This window comes from Stegodyphus dumicola, chromosome 9 (assembly GCF_044657685.1).
Source record: "Stegodyphus dumicola isolate Sdum_Otavi_A_Nest chromosome 9, ASM4465768v1".
NCBI classification, from domain to species: domain Eukaryota; kingdom Metazoa; phylum Arthropoda; class Arachnida; order Araneae; family Eresidae; genus Stegodyphus; species Stegodyphus dumicola.
In genome coordinates this window covers 138201702-138222116 of record NC_140776.1, presented here as the reverse complement: position 1 = coordinate 138222116, position 20415 = coordinate 138201702, and the positions used below count along the sequence as shown (strand labels likewise).

The 20415-nt window shown below is 36.1% G+C and overlaps 1 protein-coding gene across 1 annotated transcript; it reads right to left on the bottom strand.

Moving 5' to 3' along the window:
• Positions 1–1406: 1406 nt before the first annotated feature.
• On the bottom strand, positions 1407–19717 carry LOC118205644 (uncharacterized). Its single transcript, XM_035377934.2, has 2 exons — positions 19646–19717; positions 1407–2088 (listed from the first exon to the last, which is right to left on the bottom strand). Exons 1-2 carry the CDS (start codon positions 19661–19663, stop codon positions 1561–1563), a joined length of 546 nt encoding a protein of 181 aa, XP_035233825.1. The 5' UTR covers positions 19664–19717; the 3' UTR covers positions 1407–1560.
• Positions 19718–20415: the final 698 nt, after the last annotated feature.

Below are 20415 nucleotides of genomic sequence, written 5' to 3'. Positions count from 1 at the left end.
AATGGGAATTTAATTCATTTCTTTTAATCTGAAACGAAAATTTTGTTTATTTTATAATACTTCAAATCTTTTATAGGATATTTTACAGACAATTATAGAAATTATATCTTGAGAATTCTTTAGAGTTATTGCCCAAGTTTCTATAAACTTAATCTGATATTTTCAACGGAATTCTATTAGTTTATCTTATACACATTATATAAGATTTTATACATGAGACATTCGAAACTCTGCAAGTTCTTATGGAGTTTGCACAAATCTCTATAGAATATCTCTACATATCCAATAAAATTTCTATACATAAATCTGTAGAATATTTGTATAGCTCTATAAAAGCTAGAGTAGTTTTCTATGTTTCCCAAAGCGTTCGCCAAGTTTAAGTGCAGGCAAAAGACTACTCCTATTTATTAAGTGAAGAAACGTTTCTTCTTTAGATTTGATCGTTTTTGTAACAATATTGGAGTTAAGAAACAGTACTATAATTCTTATAATGGTAACACTAAAATTTAATGGTAACACTAAAATATAGATTTTTTTCCCTCACTGTAAGAGCCATTTTGAAAACGGCATTCAGATACAAATATCAGTGATGAAAGAAAGAAGCTCTTATGCAATTAAATTCTCTACGTTGTTAAAAAATCTTTCTACATTTTTTTTTTTTCCCGAGGCAAATTTTTTTTTTTTTTCTTTTTTTACGAAGACATTGCTCCCCTTGTAGAGGTAACCCGATGTTAGTAAATAGACAAGGCTATGTTCTTTCCAGCGCTCCAGTTCAGTGACTCAGTGACGTCACTTGACTTACAGAAGTGGGAGAAACGAAGACCAATTACCTTATGTTCCCCAAGGGAGTTGTTTCTCTGAAGCAGAGACTACGAGTCAGTGATGTCACACGCTCAAAGATTTTTGATCAGTAACATCAAACCTTGCAGCATCTCGCCTGACTTCAATTTTTAACCAGCTCAATTACTATCAACTGAAAGGTTGTATTCTACGATAACCTCACATGTATTCTACGATAAGTCCAATTCCTGGACAACTCTTTTATGAAACATTAACCACATTAACAAAATATCGTTTTCTTAAATGAGAGTACTTTAAATATTCTAAAAGAAATATATAAGAAGTGAATGCATACTCTTGTAGCGTAAATTGGTTAGTATGTCGAACTACCAACTGGAAGATCAATGATTCGAATCTCAGCGAAATGAGGGGTTAAATTTACTAATTTCTTGGCTCTTACATAGCTAATGAATGGTATCTACAAGTAGTCCATCAAAGCTCAACAAACCGCAAAACCGAACTTATATGAGTGAGACAAGGACAACACTTATAAAATAATATATTTTCAATTAATATTACGAAATATTTAACACAGATTCATTAATGATGATAATTTAATTAACAGTAGATGAAATTTTTAATACTTACACAATTAATATTTTATACAATTAATATTTTACACAATATTTTATACAATTAATATTTTACACAATTAATATTTTATACAATTACCAGAGAACAATAATAATCCTGCTTATACTGTATATTTCAGATTGAAGACTAAACCGGATGATCTCCTTGTTTCTCAAGTTGATTCTTTGACAGAAGTGTTTGATCAAAGCACAAAGAGTGTAGTAAAACTATTATAAATGCGGTTTCACTCGAATAAAACAAGAGCATTCGCATACCGGTTGCGTACAAAATAGGGATCGTGATCATTATTATTGCTATCAGTCGATGTTGACTTTGTATTTCTTTGCCGAATGCTGTTTTAGGAATTTCCTTTGCGCTGGATACATAGTATATAATAAAAGCAAAACCAATAATAATTAGAGCCAGGATATTCGTTACTAGGTAATACAGCATTAATAAAAGAAGAATAGCGACGTAATTGCTCTTGAATATTTGAAGGTTTTCTAAGACTCTTCCCTGGCATTCTTCATACGAATGTGGAAGTCTGTAATAAGAGATGCTGAAGAAGACTGGAAACCAAGGTTGAGCTTTCTCCATTAGGGATTTAATGATTGTAGATAATGACCTAGTCTCTGAAGAAGACACTTTTGAGTGATCTCCGGATACAATGTTTTCCTGCAAAATATTTCAATATTACCATTCCATAATATTTCATAACTTAAATAATACAGAGGAGTTTTACACATTTTTAGAACGATTTCGGGCTGTTTAATTAATGCTTAAAATGTAAAGAATCTTTTTTCTGGACTATAAGTTTGCATAGTGATTTCAACGATAGAAGGACCGTTTGTAAAATTTCCAAGGGTACTGATTTCCATTCCTCTTCTAGATTTCATAAATCAAGATGGACTTGCTCTTAGAAAGAGCTGTTTTTCAGAGACCAAAGGCATAATAGTCTTTAGGCGAAAACTCAGAACTTTGTACGAATACGTTGAAAAGGTATATATGCAATACCTATATTAGTCTTTATTTTTTCAAAGAATGCAATGGTCCTTTTCGAATTATGACTTGTTGCTTTGTCTTGATGAAGCTTCACACTTTGAAAGTCATGGGGATAAAGAAATGGAACTTCTTCTGTAAATATAGAATGTAAAACTCGGTCTTGGTAGTACGGTGAGTTGATATTAACACTTTTTTCCATTCTTCTTATTTTTGATTTGACATTCTAGGAGAATTCATGCGACAAGCGCAAACCTTTTACTGAAACTTTGATTCCATTGACGGAATCAGGTTTGTACGTTTTTTTCTCTTCTTTTTCCATAATGATTGACCCATTTTTTTGTTGCAGTCATTTAGAAAAGCTCATAATTCATAAAGAGTCACAATATGTTTTCATTTATCTCCTGCTAAATTGTTTTCATACCGGATTCTACAAATTGTTTTCCGTTGAAACACATTCCTCGGCAAAAACTCGTGAACACTATGTTTTTTAGCTTGCTTTATTATTTTATTTATTGTTGCTAGCGGTGTATTTAAAGACTTTGCAATTCATTTCTACGTCGGCGGATGTTCTCATGGTAGCAATGTTTTAACTTTAGGGACATTAGCAACATTACGTACATTTTCGGTTTTTCGTTTAGAGTTTGCTTTTTATATAGGAGTAATGAATGGTCGCTTTTTCCTTTCTATTAATATTATTGCTCATTTTGCACTTAGAAATTTCAATGCCATGTATTTCGGTACATTATGAAATCATGGAATATGAAAATCTTTCGTCGAAAAGCTCAAAAACATATTCTTCAATCCACAGCTTGTTTACGTGCGATAATTTGAAAGACGAAATTTAAAAGTAGCAGATGATACTTTTTATTTCAAATAATAAGCAGTTACCAGAAGTTTTATTCCAAAACATTTGTTTTTTTAAACTCTTTACTGAAATTGTGCTATAAATGTATTAATACCCTCTGTGTTAGATAAGTAAAATACTATTGTAAAAGTTTTTTTAGGCAAAATAAAATTTAAAAAAAAAATCCGTTGGAATTCATTGATGAATGAAAATTTAAACAGTGTAAACTGAGAAATTGCAATGTGTACAGGCTCGCTTACTGTTGATTGCCTGTTCAGGTCTGTATCGAACAACGAGAGCAGATACCTTTTAATGTAGAACATTACTGTTGATGGGAACAAGTTGCCACCTTCCCTCAGTTTTAATCCTGGCGCTAAAATCTCAGGGAAATAAATAGTGCTGCTTGGAATTTTAGTGCAAGTTCGCGAGATCAAAGCTAGAGGGCAGAAGACCTCTATACGGACGAACTAAAGTCAGTATGGTTTTGGATACATTGCCACTCCGTTTTGATTGTTGACAGCTGCCGAAACCATCCCCGCATAAATGTGAGAAAGAAAAAAGGAGATAAATAGCATGGTTTTGATACCAGGAAGAATGATTTGAACTACTGCAATCAACTATCATTCATCAGTCATCCTTTCAATGTCATCGGGCTCGGGTTCGAAACCTGGAGAAATCTTGGATGTTTCTAACCGTATAATGTATGCGACAAAGGGGCATCTAAAATACTTAATAAGCCAAAAGTCACTGCCACCATTCAAGATACAAAGATGTATATCAATATCCGCGATAAGCTTTTCTTTTATTTTGTTACAAATTGCTAATTGCTTAAGTTAATGCGGTTTTCCTCTCGCCAAGTGAACGTTGGTAACTGTGTGTTTCAAATAAAAATTTGTTGCTTTACAATTTCTAGTGAAAAAAGTTACTAAATTACATAAATATTGTTTCAATTTTTTTATGGCCACTAAGTGGCAATATAAATGAGCAAACTTTGATAATAGTTGTTTTCGTTCTTACCACAGAGGTTCTTATAAGGCATATACCGAGAAGGGGATTATAGAAGTTCCGGCTAATGGCAGTAAAATTTTATATCTCACGTATAAAATAATTAATGACGTATTATATACTTACGTATAAACTTACGTATAAACTGATATACACTGGCGTGCAAAAATTAAGGACGAGACGGTTTTTTTCAATATAACTTTACAAAAGCTTTCCAAATCAACACATTTAATACCGTAAGATCCAAAATACGTAAGGACATGAGTAATGTAAGCAACACTTACTAAAAGAGAAATTAGAGGGATAAAAAGAAGCTTTATTGAAAAAGTAGCATGGAGCGCAATGCGACTGAAGGCCGAAACATCCCTGTGATGGGTGTCCAGCAAGAAACACCCGGTCTTTAATAGGGGATATGATCTCCCCTGACTGCTAGGCAGGTTTCACAGCGTCTGCCCATGCTGAGAATGAGGGTGTCAATGAGTTGTTGAGGCATTGCTGCCCATTCGTCTTGCAGCGCCAATCGAAGCTCAGGAATCGTTACTGGTGGTAAGGTACGAGCTGCCAAGCGTCTGCCTAGAAAATCCCATACATGCTCGATGGGATTGAGATCCGGAGATCGTGCCGGCCAATCCATACGTTCCATATCCTCACTCTCTAAGAGCTGATCGGCAGCTACTGTGCGATGACATGGTGCATTGTCGTCCATGAAAAGGAACTGTGGACCCATAGCACCTCTAAAAAGACACACATATGGAAGAAGAATCTCGTTACAATAACGGGTCCCGTTGACTGAACCTGCGTCGAAGATGTGAAGGTCTGTACGACTACCAAGCATGATGCCTCCCCAAACGAGAACACCGCCCCCTCCATACCTATCCCTTCCAATGATGTTCGAGGGATGATTGCGGCTTCCCCGCTCTCTCCAGATGAGTATGCGATGAGAATCGCTACTCAGACTGAATCTGCTCTCATTTGTAAAGAGTACTCGTCCCCATTCATTGTCTCTCCAATTCCGGTGTGCCCGGCACCACAGAGAACGCCTTCTCCGACGGGCAGGCGTTAGAGGTACACACCGCACAGGGCGTCGTGTAAACAGACCACCACCGTGCAGTCTTCTGGCCACGGTAAAACGCGATATCGGTCGTCCAGTCGCCTGTGTCGTGTGTCTAGCGATTTCTCCCGCTGTCTGCCGCCTGTTTCTTCTAGCCTTTAAGGCAATATACCGGTCATCTGCGGGTGTGGTTCCTCGTGGACGACCACTACTAAACCCCCGGATAGCTGTTCCTGTAATTTGAAATTGTCTCCAAAGTCGTGAAACGATGCTGTGAGCAATTCCGAACTCTGCAACCACACTTGTCACACTGCGGCCTTCCTCCAACTTCCCAATGATTCGACCTCGAGTAAAAGCATCCAGATGTCGTCTAACAGATTGATTATTCGCCATTTCTCGCTGAGGCAGCAACTCGGTATGATTTTAACTGCTATACGGCGTGCAATCGCTTTGCCAAAAATACTGATCTTACACCGACAACATGCTTTATACTACTCAGACACTCCCCCATTACGTCTACCTGCATATTTGCGCATGTGCTACTGTACATCACCTTACTTAATCTCCTGATTGGTCCTTTCTGTCCGCTCTGCCTCTTCGTTCAGCTGATATGCTAATTTTTCGACTTCGTCCTTAATTTTTGCACACCATTGTACTTACGTTATCAGGTTCAATGTTCCTTCTAACCTTCTTCGGGAACATAGAAGGACCTGACTCGGAACAGAGAGCTCACTAAAGCTATGTTCACCAATTGTGGTAAGTAGACAGGATACAGACGAAGGGCATACAAAACACTTTATTTTTCTCTATATACAATAACTTCCGTACTTCGGAATACAATGACCCGCCACTCGGGGTCTAACGTAAAAGTATAAAAATAAAACTAAACTCTAATTTAACTTTAGAATAATACACGTGGAAGATTGGCCTTATAATAACAGGAAGCGTATGTAGCACAGAGACTGTGAACACTACAATACGTTTTAATTTATCAAGAGGATTAAAACCTCTGGCCTGGAAGGCAAACAGCAACTGCGTAACTTCTAAGGTAAGCGGCCTGCGTTGACTCACTGCTTCCTCTCCCTCTTGCTTGGCAAAAAGCCACAACTTAAGTACTTGGCGTTCGCCAGACAAACTTTGCATAAAATCCTTCACGCTTATAATTCTGGCCGGAAGTAGAAAATAAGAAGTGATAGTAAAGATTTAAAATAAAATAAACGTTAGTAAAACTTAAGATCCTTACATACTTCGCGCCAGAGTTAATTAGTTTGAAACTGAGGTCTAAAACGACCTTGTTGAAAACTTTTAGCTCTAGAATCTAACGCGAGGCCAATCTTTTACAAACATAACTTCGCTAGAAACTAGAAAATTTAAAAGAAAGAAATTTGTTACAATAGCAGCTCCCAGGATATACAACAATCTTTTTTTCATCTGTACTGCATCTAAACAGGAGCTTTTATTCAATTCTGGTTCCTTCCAGAGATCTGGAAGGAAAACTAGTTTAATGAAATGTTACACAATGACATGGCAAGTAACATATACAATTATACTGCTCTTAACATTCTTATTTCATTCATGACTATTTTAATTATCTCTCCCCGTGCTCTCTGACATGTGTTGTAAAAGAACACCAAACACGAATGTGTTTCTGTCTACGTGTGCCACACTTCCTCCTACAATCAAAACACTAACGTGTTAAAATTCAACATAACGAGACCTCTTAACACACCCTACTTTCAACTCTAAACCCTGAGGTACTATTCTAAAAGTGGCTAACTCTAAAGTGTAGCGTCAGAGAGCCTAACTACATCATTCAACCTTTAACACATATTCGCCATGATTTAGTCTTTACAGTCACACGAATAACAAATTTTTAACATTACTTTCACTTTTACCATATCACGGTATTTCTTAACATTTAAATAACAGAACATATCAACATGCCGTTAATTTTACAGATTTGAAAACATACATTAGTAGTACATTGTTAACTTCTATTCTTTTCAAAGCAAGTGCCAATTCTTTCTACATTGAAATAATACATTTCAAAAAGTCTTTCAGACTAAAACTTCTCTCTTGCTAGAATGTTTTAAATAAAATTTATACAATAACTTTTTACAATATTTAAGTTTTTACACAACGCTATTATACATCAACTTTAGTTTTACGCACGAGTAATTGAAAAACATAATACGAAAATCGGTCACAACTCATTTCTCGCCCTTTTGGCGATAAAGGTAGACCTCGCATGAGGTAAAACTTCTTGAAATCTGCCACTTGCAGTAAGAATGAAAGATTAACTTAAGTTTGCAAAGTAACATAAAATTTTACTTATCTTTGTAATATTCGGACATCCTTTTCTGGGCCCAGTCTTTAAAGGTACTGCAGATAGTAGCTTGATTTATCCTCCTTCTTGTACGGGCTCGCCCTTCAGTGCTTTCCTCTGGAAGCTTCCTTTTTTCACCAGTACGGCCACCCTTGAATACTTTCCTTTTCTCCTCTGCTTGTGGTCTTGGCCGTTTGATGGCAGCTGGTCTTGGCGGAACCGGGAAATTTCTTCCGTGTTCTTGCTTGGACCTCGTTGCTGGCCGTTCAAACTTTCCTTGTACTTTTTCCTCCGCCGCTGATGGCCCTTCCGCAGTTCGGCGACTTTTGCTGCGGAGAGTTCTGTCGGATGAGTAGATCTTCCGTTTTAAAGCCGGGTTATAGTTGCCGTCATTTCTCCTGGTCCTCTTCACATACGTCGTCCTTCTCCCTTCTTCATTCTGGGGGTGTTCGTGAACTCTGTTTTCTGGACGGTGGAACGGCTTCTTTTTCTTGTTACCTTCAATTTTTCCGCGGGGCAATTTTCTTTTCACTTGCTTCTGTCTCTCATTGGCTTGCCCTTGTACTTGTCGTTTTTCCACCTCTGGAACTTGTACCTGCGGTGTCTGCCGTGCCGGATCCTGCAAAAGATCTGAAAAGATTTGCATTTTATTACGATCGAAGTAGGGCTTGATTTGATCAATGTTTGCGGAACAGGTTTCACCATTTCTTGCTTTTAGCACTACAACAGCGTGAGTTATTTTTTCTATAACATATGGTCCTTCAAATCGTGGAAAAAATTTGGCAGTTTTATCTTCTGATGCTGAAGAAAGTGAATGCTTAATTTTTAAAACTTCATCCCCTACTTTATAAGTTACTCCCGTCGTTTCAAATCATAATATAGCTTCTGTTTTCTTTGTGCTACTTCCGTATTCTTTTTTGCTTCTTTTATTAGTTTTTCTATATCACCCATTTTAAATTCTGGGGCTCTTTGTTGCACATAAAATAATTTATCTAACGGTGTTATAATCTTTCTGCCTAGAAATAACTCAGCAGGAGTTTTTCCCGTTGTATCATGTTTTGCGGTCCTAAAGGCGAAAGCAAATTCATTGACATAGTTATCCCAGCTTTTATGAAAATTTTTAACATAACTACGGATAATTTTCACTATATTTCTATTGACCCGTTCCGCTATATTTGATTGCGGCCGATACGGGACCATTTTTAAATGACGTATGCCCAGTTTTTGGCACATGTCTTCAAATATATTACTTACAAATTGAGGACCATTATCCGATATAACTTTTAGGGGCGCCCCGTATTTTAAAATATATTTATTTAAAACAGAATCAGTAACTAATTTCGCGGAGGCTCGTTTTAAGGGAACTATTTCGGTCCATTTACTAAAATGATCAACCATAACAAGGAGATAGCGACTTTTATTTAACTGACTTTTTGGGAAAGGGCCCAATAAATCGATGCCAATTATTTCATTTGGAAATTCGGATTTAATACTATTTAGAAACCCGGCCGGGCGGAAATTAATATAATTAACTGCTTGACATGTTGGGCAGGACTGGACATACGCCCTTGTTAACTTTTGCAGTTCAGGAAAGTAGACTGCCTCGCGTACGCGTTGGATAGTTTTTCGAATACCAGCATGAGAAGCTAAAGGGCTGTCATGGAGCTCCTGCAGGATATTTAATCTAAGACTAGCTGGGATAACAGGTCGAAATTCGTTGTTGGAATTCGTAGTTTTTGTATAGAATAATAGACCATCTATTAGTTCGTAATGGGCCGCCCTATTTCTTATCGCCACAATATCTTGGTGGCTAAAATTTTCAGGATCCTTCAAATACTCATAAATACTTCCAAACTCAGGATCCTTACCCAGTTCGGTTATTACAGTTTCTCGGTAATTTATTGTACATGCTGTCAGCATTGCCATCTTTACGGTATTGCCTTGTTCGTCTATTTTAATCCTTGATAGGGCATCTGCTACGATATTTTCCTTTCCAGGGGTACGCTTGATTACCAGATTATATTCTTGCAGCTTGAGTGCCCATCTTATTAACCTTGGGGATAAATTTTTTCCTGAGTACAATCTAGTTACTGCTGCATGATCAGAGTACACTGTTATCGGCGCCTTTCCAAAATAGACTCGGAACTTTTGCACTGCTAACAGAACTGCAAGTGCCTCTCTCTCGGTCGCGGAATAGTTTCTTTGTGTTTGATTTAAAGTTCGGCTAAAAAATGCCACGGGCTGCTGATTTTGCGAAAGTACCGCTCCTACCGCATAATCCGAAGCATCCGCTGAAATTTCTAAATTTTCATCCTTTTCAGGAAATTTCAACACAGGGGCTTGCGTTAATGCTTGTTTTAATTTTTCGAAAGCACTATTGGCTTCGGCCGTCCACGAGAATCTTGCCTTTTTCCTTTTTAATTTTAACAATGGCTCAGCGATAGCCGCAAAATCTTTTATAAAGGACCTATAATATGAACAAAGTCCTAGAAAAGAAGAGAGCTTCTTTGCCGTGTTCGGAGTCGGATACTTTTGTACAGCGATTATTTTTGATTCATCTGTCTCGATCCCTTTTTGAGATATTTTGTAACCTAAATATTTTAATTCAGGAGCTGCAAATTTGCACTTTTCGACATTAACTTTTAGACCGGCCTCATTTAATAAAGAAAACACCTGTCTTAAATCCTGTACGTGTTGGTCGAGATTATCACTAGTAATAATGATATCGTCTAAATAGATAAATGTGGACTTTCCAAGAACAGGTCTTAACACAATGTCCATGCATCGCTGAAATGTTGCCGGGGCGCCTGAAAGGCCAAACGGCATACGCAAAAATGCATAAGTGCCAGACTTGGTTATAAAAGCAGTCTTAGGCACGTCCTCAGGCCTCACCCCTATTTGAAAATATCCAGTCGTTAAGTCTAAAGTCGTCATAAATTTGGTTGATTTTATGTTCCTTAAAATTTCTTCTATGATCGGTAACGGATATACCGGATATTTCGTTATGGAATTTAATTTACGGTAATCAATAGCGAATCTCCACCTTTTTGGATGCTCCAAAGGATAGTCATTATTTTTCTTACATAAAACCACCGGGCTAGCATAACTACTTGAGATGGGCGTTATGATCTTTTTACGTAGCATATCGGTAATATGCCATTCTATAATTTTTTCCTTATTCTTATCATACCGGTATGGTTTTTGATGAACTGGCAATGCATCTCCGGTGTCAATACTATGGTTAGTAACCTGAGTAAATCCTGGAATATCACTAAATAACGAAGCAAATTCACTTACCACTTGTCGGATTCTATCTTGCTCGTCATTAGGCAGGTGGTCAAGATTTAACCTTGGCGGTTCAGCCTTTTCTACACGCACTGGTTTCATTGTCAGCTTAAGGGACGCTTCATTAAAATCCAGTGTAGCTTGTGCGTCTGAAAGAAAATCTATCCCCAAGATTAAATGTGCTTGCAGATTCTTTACTATAAAAAACATCACCTTTACTTGTTCGTCCTTGATACGGATATACAAAGGTACTTTACCTACGCACTTACATTTTTCTCCTTGCGCCGCTAACACTGTTGTATTATCCGCATTATATATGCGGTATTTGCGAAAATACTTTCTAAAAAACTCCTCTGCCACACAGGAACACTGCGCGCCGGTATCCAGGAGTGCGGTGGCCGGGATATTATTCACCAAGACTTCAATCTTCGGAAGAGTCAAATTTTTCACCATTACTGTATTTAACTTGTAGGAAGAGGGGTTTTCGTGGCCTTCGGATTTCCGCACCCTCTCGTCAGCAGAAATCCGTTTTAGTTTAAATTATTTTTCCTTTCCGTGCTTTCCTTCTTTTTCCACTGGCCTTGAGACTTTTTTTCTGGGTTGCTATTGAACTGTCGACGTTCGCCGGCTGTTTTTGAATGCTCGGGTTTCCTTGCCCACTGATTCGCTTTGCCTCCGTAGCCATGTGCTTGAGTTTGCTGTAGCCTTGGCGTACCAAATTGGTTTCGCTGTTGATATTGGCGTCTTCTTTCGACGTCCGCCGTTCTTCTACTTTCAAACTGGATTGCTAGCTCAAATAACGTTTCCAGTGTAGTCGGATTTCTTAGTTTAATAAAGTCTTGCACTTGGGGCAGTAACCTCGGCAAAATCACTTGAATTATTTCAGGATCCGGACGGTTTCCATACAAGAGCTTGAAAACGTGAATTTTTCTTAAAATAAAGCTCGAGAGGTTTTCGATTCTTTGTTGATATATGCTGAAAAGTTCCGTTTCTAATTTCGCACGATCCCTTACAACAGGGAAGGCTTTTAGTAGGGCAATCTTGAAATTTTCGTAAGTATAGGTGGGACTTCCTGCTTGACCCAAGAGACTTCTGCCGATACATTTGAACCAGTTAAGCGCTTGGCCCCTCAAAGCGCTGGTAGCTAAGGTAACTTCTTGAAACTCGTGCACGGGGTAGAGCATGAAGTGGTCATCCAATTTTTCCAAAAAACTGGTTACCGGTGAGTTTCCATTAAACGTTGCTTCTGGTTTCATCGAAGCGCGCATGGTCTGGACGATGTAACCGAATCCTTCCAGGGCGGCAGCTGGCATTTCTGGATTCTGAGGCGTTTCTGCAGGCAGCACAGGTTCTTCTTGAAACTCGGCCATGGTTATTCTTCTTCGTTGGGCGCCACTATCAGGTTCACTTTTCCTTCTAACCTTCTTCGGGAACATACAAGGACCTGACTCGGAACAGAGAGCTCACTAAAGCTATGTTCACCAATTGTGGTAAGTAGACAGGATACAGACGAAGGGCATACAAAACACTTTATTTTTCTCTATATACAATAACTTCCGTACTTCGGAATACAATGACCCGCCACTCGGGGTCTAACGTAAAAGTATAAAAATAAAACTAAACTCTAATTTAACTTTAGAATAATACACGTGGAAGATTGGCCTTATAATAACAGGAAGCGTATGTAGCACAGAGACTGTGAACACTACAATACGTTTTAATTTATCAAGAGGATTAAAACCTCTGGCCTGGAAGGCAACAAGCAACTGCGTAACTTCTAAGGTAAGCGGCCTGCTTCGATATACTGCTTCCTCTCTCTCGCTTGGCAAAAAGCCACAACTTAAATACTTGGCGTTCGCCAGACGAACTTTGCATAAAAACCTTAACGCTTATAATTCTGGCCGGAAGTAGAAAATAAGAAGTGATAGTAAAGATTTAAAATAAAATAAACTTTAGTAAAACTTAAGATCCTTACAACGTATAAACTTTGATATATCATACGTACTTCGACATATTCAAATAATCTAATTTTCAAAGCTAATAGTACATATTCTATAATAATAATAATATAATTTATAATTATATACATAATTTATAATGCTAATTAGAATGCTTTATCAGTTATTTGAACTCTACCCTGTCACCTAAATATACTAAGAGCTGCTAATAAAATCCAAAACGATCTATAAACGATTCAATACAAATATAATTATCGTATTGCTCAGAGGTTATTTAAGCAGAAACCATACTAATTTACTTCAAAACTATGTATATTATACTTTCTTTCATCATTTTTGAAAGTTTAATTTGGACAGTTATAATCATTAGCATTCTAATAACCCGCCCAGATGGTATAGTGGTTAGGGGAGCCAAGCGATACCGAAGGATTCGGGTTCGAATCCTTCGAGAAAGAGAAGGAATGATTGTAATTGTCCGTCTCATTATGGGAAGTCACGATGGCCGCCTGTTAGATGCCTCCACAATAAAAGGACCCCCACTTCCGGCCTTAAGAGTGGCCAATGTTTAAAAAAGACATAAATGTGCCCGCCGTTCGAAAAAAAAGCATTCTAATAAGCATTATAAATTATGTATATAATTATAAATTATATTATTATTATTATATAGTACGTACTATTAGCTTTGAAGATTAGGTTATTTGAATATGTCTATGTAAGTGCGGGTTACCTGCTTAAAAGAAGGGACGCCTTTATGGAAATTTTCTAAAGATTTCACGTATAGATGTTATTCACATATAGAGGTTCGTATCAATGTTATTAGAGAGAAAAGATACGATAAACACCATGAAGTCGGCCTGTACACTTAAGTTCAGATTCAAGTCGAATTTAATTTCTCGGCCACTAGTGCGACAGTTCGTTCTGAAATGTCTAGATTTAGGATTATTATATGTTGATGTTTTAACTGCTATGCTTGAATAAGAAATATACTAAAATTTTAACCATGATATTTCTGTCTTTATTTTAACTCCATTGAGACATAAACTGTTACTTACTAATAATTGTTTAAATTACTAATAAATTTTTACTCATTTTTCATTTCAAAAACTATTTTTAACACATTAACTTTATAATATTGTTACTAATGTGCGTGGGAGTATGTTTTTGTGCACATCTTGTGTCAAAATAGAAAATATAAAAGTACAAAATGCCATTATCATAAATCTCTGAATTTATGCTAGTTTTGCAACTGTTTTTGAAATATACAATTTGCTATGAATTTCCTCTGCCTCAAATTAAAATGAATCTCTTTATCTGAAAATAGATTTCAAAACTCAGAGAGAAAAGTCAATGAAGCGAAAGCTCTGTTAGCGAAACGAATGCGAAAATTTCCAGACTTCATTTTATTTTGTAAATAAGAATAAAAAGAGATGAGAACTGCCAAATTACAAAGCAAGGTTTTCAAAAAAAGCATTCGAAAATATGGGAATTATCTTCTGTTCTTGTGCATAATAAGGCGACTCTTTCCAAATAAACAAAATAACTTTCTTTGGAAATTGGCTTTCTTTTATTTTATTTTTTTTTTACTTCGTTTCATTTTTAATGCTTAGATTTTTGCCACACTGTAGCAAATGAATTATTTTTCAATATTAAAGCATTTTTTTTAAGTTAATTTTATTTCATATTTCAGCTTTGGCAATTATTTTTCGCTGAAGAAGAAGAAGAAGAAGTTGAATCTCAACTGCGCCGAAATTTCATCTTTATTTTTCCTAAAATTATAGATTATATAAAAATCACTCAGACTTTGGAACATCTCAACATCAGCTTCCACACCTTTACTGGAACAAGAACGCACCACAAAAACTGTTTTAAAAAAATATTTCTGGAATAATGCCTAAAAGATGCTATTTTTAAACATTTGACAAAAAGAAAGTTCCGTGTGAGAAAAGTGAAGTAGTTTACACAAAAATTAGAAGATACGTATCAGAAATTCCCTATTTACTTTATTTAACTAGACAACACACAGGAAGGTAATTCTACTTTTCATGTAAACAACATCTTCAGCTTCAATGTTAAGACTGAACATACAGAAAAACTCGAAGCCGCCCTACCCGATTCTTTAAATGCCAGAGGTATGGGTATACCCAACACAAAATGTCTTCAAAATTTCGTTATAGCTGGATATCTTAGCAGTGTAACTTAAACTTGGTTTTGAATTTGAAAGTTTACTTCAAATAAATTTGGAGTCGGTATCTTCACTTGCTTCTTAACATTCTTCTTATTAATATCGTCGAGTCTTTTTTGGTATTCTTGACATCCAATATGAGCTTACATGGATTTGCTGGCAAAAAACGCATCTTGGGGTGTCCTCTTTCTTTAGAGTGCATTCATTAGTTCGGTGATCTTTACCGCACTTACAACATCTAACTTTGTGTTTCGGAACGATGAGATCAGCGGACGCTGTTGGATTTACGACTGCGCAGCAAACGTCCCACTCATGTGCCTCTGTTTACTCAGCGTCATATCAACTACGCCTACAGTGGGCCTGGGAACATCGTCATTGGACCATAGATAGAGGAAGACCGTTGCCTGGTCGGATGTTTAGTGTATTTAATGATGGCAAAGCACACTAGGGCTATCTGCTTAAGGGGAGGGATGCCTTCGTGGAGGACTTTCTAAGGTAAACTGGCTCGTATACACGTTACACATGGGGAAAACCACGAAAACACCCATGCAGCCAGTCCATTCGCGGGATTCGAACCTCGGACCGAACTACTAGTGTTCAGCGGCTTTACCGCTTGGCCGCTGGTGGGCCTCCTGGTCGGATGAATCACGATTTCTCATGCCTCACGTCGATGATCGTGTCAGGGCACGCCCAAGGTCCGTACAGTTTGGGGCACGCCGTCTTCCACGCAAACAGTTGCTCCCCCTTCCCTGTACAACAGGTCATACACTGGCTGGGGGTTGGCGGTATTACGCTTTGGGAGACTTTCTCATGGACGACTCTGGGATCCTTAATTCTGGTAGAATAGACCAAGAAAGCTGCCGGCTGCCTAAACATAACTGCGTATCAATGCACTTTATATGGCGTCTGTCTTCCCAACTGGAAATGGAATCTTCCAGCAGGACATCATTTCATGTCACAAGGCTCGAAATGTGTTGGAGTGGTTCGAGGAGCATAAGAAGCATTCAGTTAATGTCCTGGCCACTTACCTCGCCTTAACCCGATACAGCATATTTGGGATGTCATGGAGCAGCAGCTCAAAGCTTAAACACCACTATGTAGGAATATCTCGACTTTCCGTCACCACTGTTCAGACATTTGGTACAACCTGTCTCTAGTCATCTACTTGTGGCATTCTAGCCAAGGCGACTTGCAGCTGTTTTAAACGCCAAAAGTCGCGCAAAGCGTTACTAAGTAGATGATCATAATGGCTCTTCAGTGTATATATAATAGTTTATTTTATATTAATATTATATTTATTTTTTATTAATGATGACCATTTCTGAGAGATAAATTTCATAAATGGTCGTCTCAGGCAGATGGTCGTGATTAGAGGTTTCACAATGGTTATTTACTCATTAATTGATTACTCTTTTATGATAATGATTTGAAAGAGCCATTCTGTCGATGATGTAAGTGTTCGGCTGATAAACTCGAATTTTTTGAATGAGTATGAGGAGCGCAAATAAAAACAATTTAATTTCAGTGGTCTTAACACATTTAGTTTACTAAATGGCATGTTAAAGATATTAATTATCATTAAGAATCAGCATACATTTACAATACTATAGTTTCGAGAGCTAAAACAATATTCTTCTTCAGCTGCAGGAATCAAAATGACGGGTGAACTGCTACTAGAATTAAGCAAGAAGTTGGAATGATCCTATTCTTTGACAAAAGCTTTTAATGCATTTCACCTTTAATTAATAATTGAAAAATTATTGTTAAAGGTAATTTTAAAATGTAAAGTGTAAGAACTATTGCCCTCCCCGTACGTACTCTCGTGGTGTAAGTTGTTAGTAAGTATACCTATCATTGGAGATTCTTGTTTTGAATCCATGAGTTGAGTTAGATTTTAAAAAATGCAAAATTGAATTTAAAATATTGTCATCTTACATAAGAAAAAAAAATTACGACTCTTATCTCTGAGAATCAAGATTTACGCAAAAATATGTCACGATATATCTATGAATTTCAGAAAATTATGACATTTCATCTCCCCCTCCCCTTTTTATTCAAATTTAAATTTGTGAAAACCTTTTCGAAGTCAATTCTTATTTTATAGGGAAATTACTTACAAGAAATCTTCAGCATACGAGACTTGCAACGGATTAAATATTGAAAAAGTAGTATGGAACGGATATTAAATCCTATGTTTGTTCATTACTATTGTCTTCCCTATTTCACATGTATTTCTTCGTGTGTGCACTACATCAATATTACAGAGACAGTTGCGGTTGAAGTTAGCTCGGTGGTTATTTCTGCCGCTGGACCATGTCCATATTTTAGAGTACCTTGTTTCTACTATTTGCTTCCGTAAATATTAAAATGCAATGCAAATGTATTTCATTTAACGAAACTGCTTTCTTCTTTTTGCTAGTTAGAATGGTCCTGTATCCCATTGTTCCGTCTCTTACTTTAATTACCTCATTATATTATAAAACTATTATATTTTTCCAATCATATGAAGAATCAATGGGATACAAAATGCTTCGGTGCTAGAACTGAAAAGATGCAAAATATTACATGGCTCCAAAGTGGATAATAGAATTGCGGAAGTTCTACCCGAAAATGATATCCAGAATTTGCTTTCCAGGTTTCAATTCTGCCAATAGGCAAAATTAATAGTCGGTTCACGGGAATACACATATATTTTGCATTTGTAAGTACTGCCGTTCTCTCAAATGATTTACAAGTTTGTTACATTCATTTTGTATTCAGGCAAATACACGAAAATATATTACATAGAGTGGCAATACCAGGTAACTCTTAAAGCAATAACTTTAGTTAGTACATTAACCTGACAAGTTTTAGAAAACGTTTTAATAATTTCCAGCAAAATTGTCAAACAACAATTGAAAACATTTATGGCTATGTTATGCCAACATGTTTCTCTTAAAATATGGTCTGCCTTAAGAATAGAATTTTCTCTGACGTTCGTTAGTCTTTTTTTTTTTTTTTTTTTTTTTTTATCTAGTGAATACGTTTGCAGCCGTGGTTTTGAAAGTTTTGCTCCAAAGCAACAGAAATTTCTCGCAGTTACCAACCTTTAAATTAAACCTTTAAAAGTTTTTTTTTGTTAAAGAATAAACTTCGGCCAATATGCAGTACGGGCATCGGTTGTCTCAAAACACCTCTGAATATAATTTGTTACCGTGTTCGTAATTCGAGATACCGTTCGCCACCCGAGGGGTTTTTGTTTGGGTAAGTTGTTGATGAACAGAAATTTTCATCATTCGAAGTTCTACTGTAGTTAAATTATTCAGCAGATACCTACAAAAGTATAATACGTGTAATGTTTCAGCTATTTTTAAGGTCATTTAAAAATAGAATTGCACCAAATATTGAAATAAAGGCTTCAAATTATTTTTTCTCTATTTTAGGCCTTGCTTGTTGCAAAAATAAATATCTTCAAAATACTCCTCGTAAAAAAAGGTTTATTCAAAAAGTACTAATCATGGAAATACATCTCAAGCATTATATTCTACATTTGGAAGTTATATATGATTAGCAAAATACATTAAAAGTTCCATTGTTGAAGAGAACATCACAAGACACTACAATTTTTATTAAAAATTTCATTATTTATTAATAATTTTAAAGAAGATGAAAATATTCTAAGTATCCAAAAAATCCTTGATGTAAAGCGATCAACTATATTTGATGTTTTAAAACGACGGAAATTGAAAGGCATGGTTTAAAATGAAGTCTGAACCACATTTCAAGCTAATACTAAGGAATCGATGATTTAACTTATAGTAAAATCAAAATCAAGCATAACCAAAAAAAAAATAGTGCCGTAAAATTTGCAGCGGATTTAGAAGAACGGATTGCAATAAAAATTAACCTTGAAGTTCTTAGAATAATACATAAGACATAGGAACATATGGAGTAGGTAATCAGCAAGAAGGAAATTCGGTTTTTACGTATCATTAGTAACCACGTTAGTAGAAATCTACAAAGTTTCAGAATACGCTAAACTCTGGTAACTACGCGCATAACAATTATTCAGGCAACCAATGCGCATGACAAATATTCAGTTTCCAACTTCGCCATTTTCGTATGCGTTCTTTTTGTTGTTTCAAAGTTCCGACGGAAAAGTTATGATTATTTTTGTCTTGAACTTGATTTTAAAATTTGTGCTTGTAGGAGTTTCCTATAATAGAAGAAACAGAGGTGAAATTTCTGCAAGACTACAGTATATTGCGGCAAAGTCGCTAAAGGAAGAATGCGATCGCTACGAAAATTATTTATCATCAAACCTGCTCATCATAACTTCACCAAATCCCATGTATACCGTATACTAGGATTAAACCTATGTTACGTTTATATAAAAATATAAAGAATAAGATTTAAATAAAAACGTCAACGCCTTTTCAATAAAAATCTATAATTTTAGTGTTTAGTAGGAACAGTAGGAAATATAGGAGGTTGCTTCAGTTTTGGTGAATAAAGCGACAATTATAAAAGGAATAGTCACTTAAATCTAGCAGCTATAGATATTTTTAACAGGAAAAAAGGGAAGAAGAATGCATCTTACCAAATTGAAGGTCTCCATTATAAACAGCACTCCGTGGCAAAGAAGATAATATCCAAATCTTGAAATCTTAAAAATTTTAATAAATAGATTCTCATGCTTCAAATTGAAAAGCTCAGAACGCGCTGCATAAACAAAAATGCGAGACCGGAGTTTAGCGATGTCATAAATGAGTAGTATTTAAAAGCTTGTGACGTCAAAATGTAATCTCGCATTTTGCACTATACATTTACTACTTTGGTTTTGCAAGAAATAAATATTATAAGTTGTTAATTTTCGATTAATATGACTGAATAATTCGGTTCTGCTATTTATTAAAATGGTAAACAACAAGTCTCGCGCACTTGTATTTCAGACAGCTTCAATAGTTTAAAAGAATTTTTAAGCTTTAACATTTTTTTAATTAAATTTTACACAGTAGAACCTTTTAATTCTACCAAATTTACGAATGATTTTATTGCTACACAACGTCATATTGCCTTATATACTACTGAAACTTATATATTACTGAAAAAAAGAAAACTAGGTTTTTAAGGCAAATGAACATTATACAAAATTTCGATTTCACAGTTTCTTAGATTCTAAACTGACATTAAGAACTCAACTTTGTCTTTGCGCATATTAATATTCCGCACGTTAATAACGGGTAAATATCTAATTGTTCACATAAAGGAAAAGAAGATACGAAAATAAAAACCACAAATTTGTTATAATACGCAATGTTTCAAACAGAAAATATAATATCAAGTGCAATAACAATAACAAACACCGTT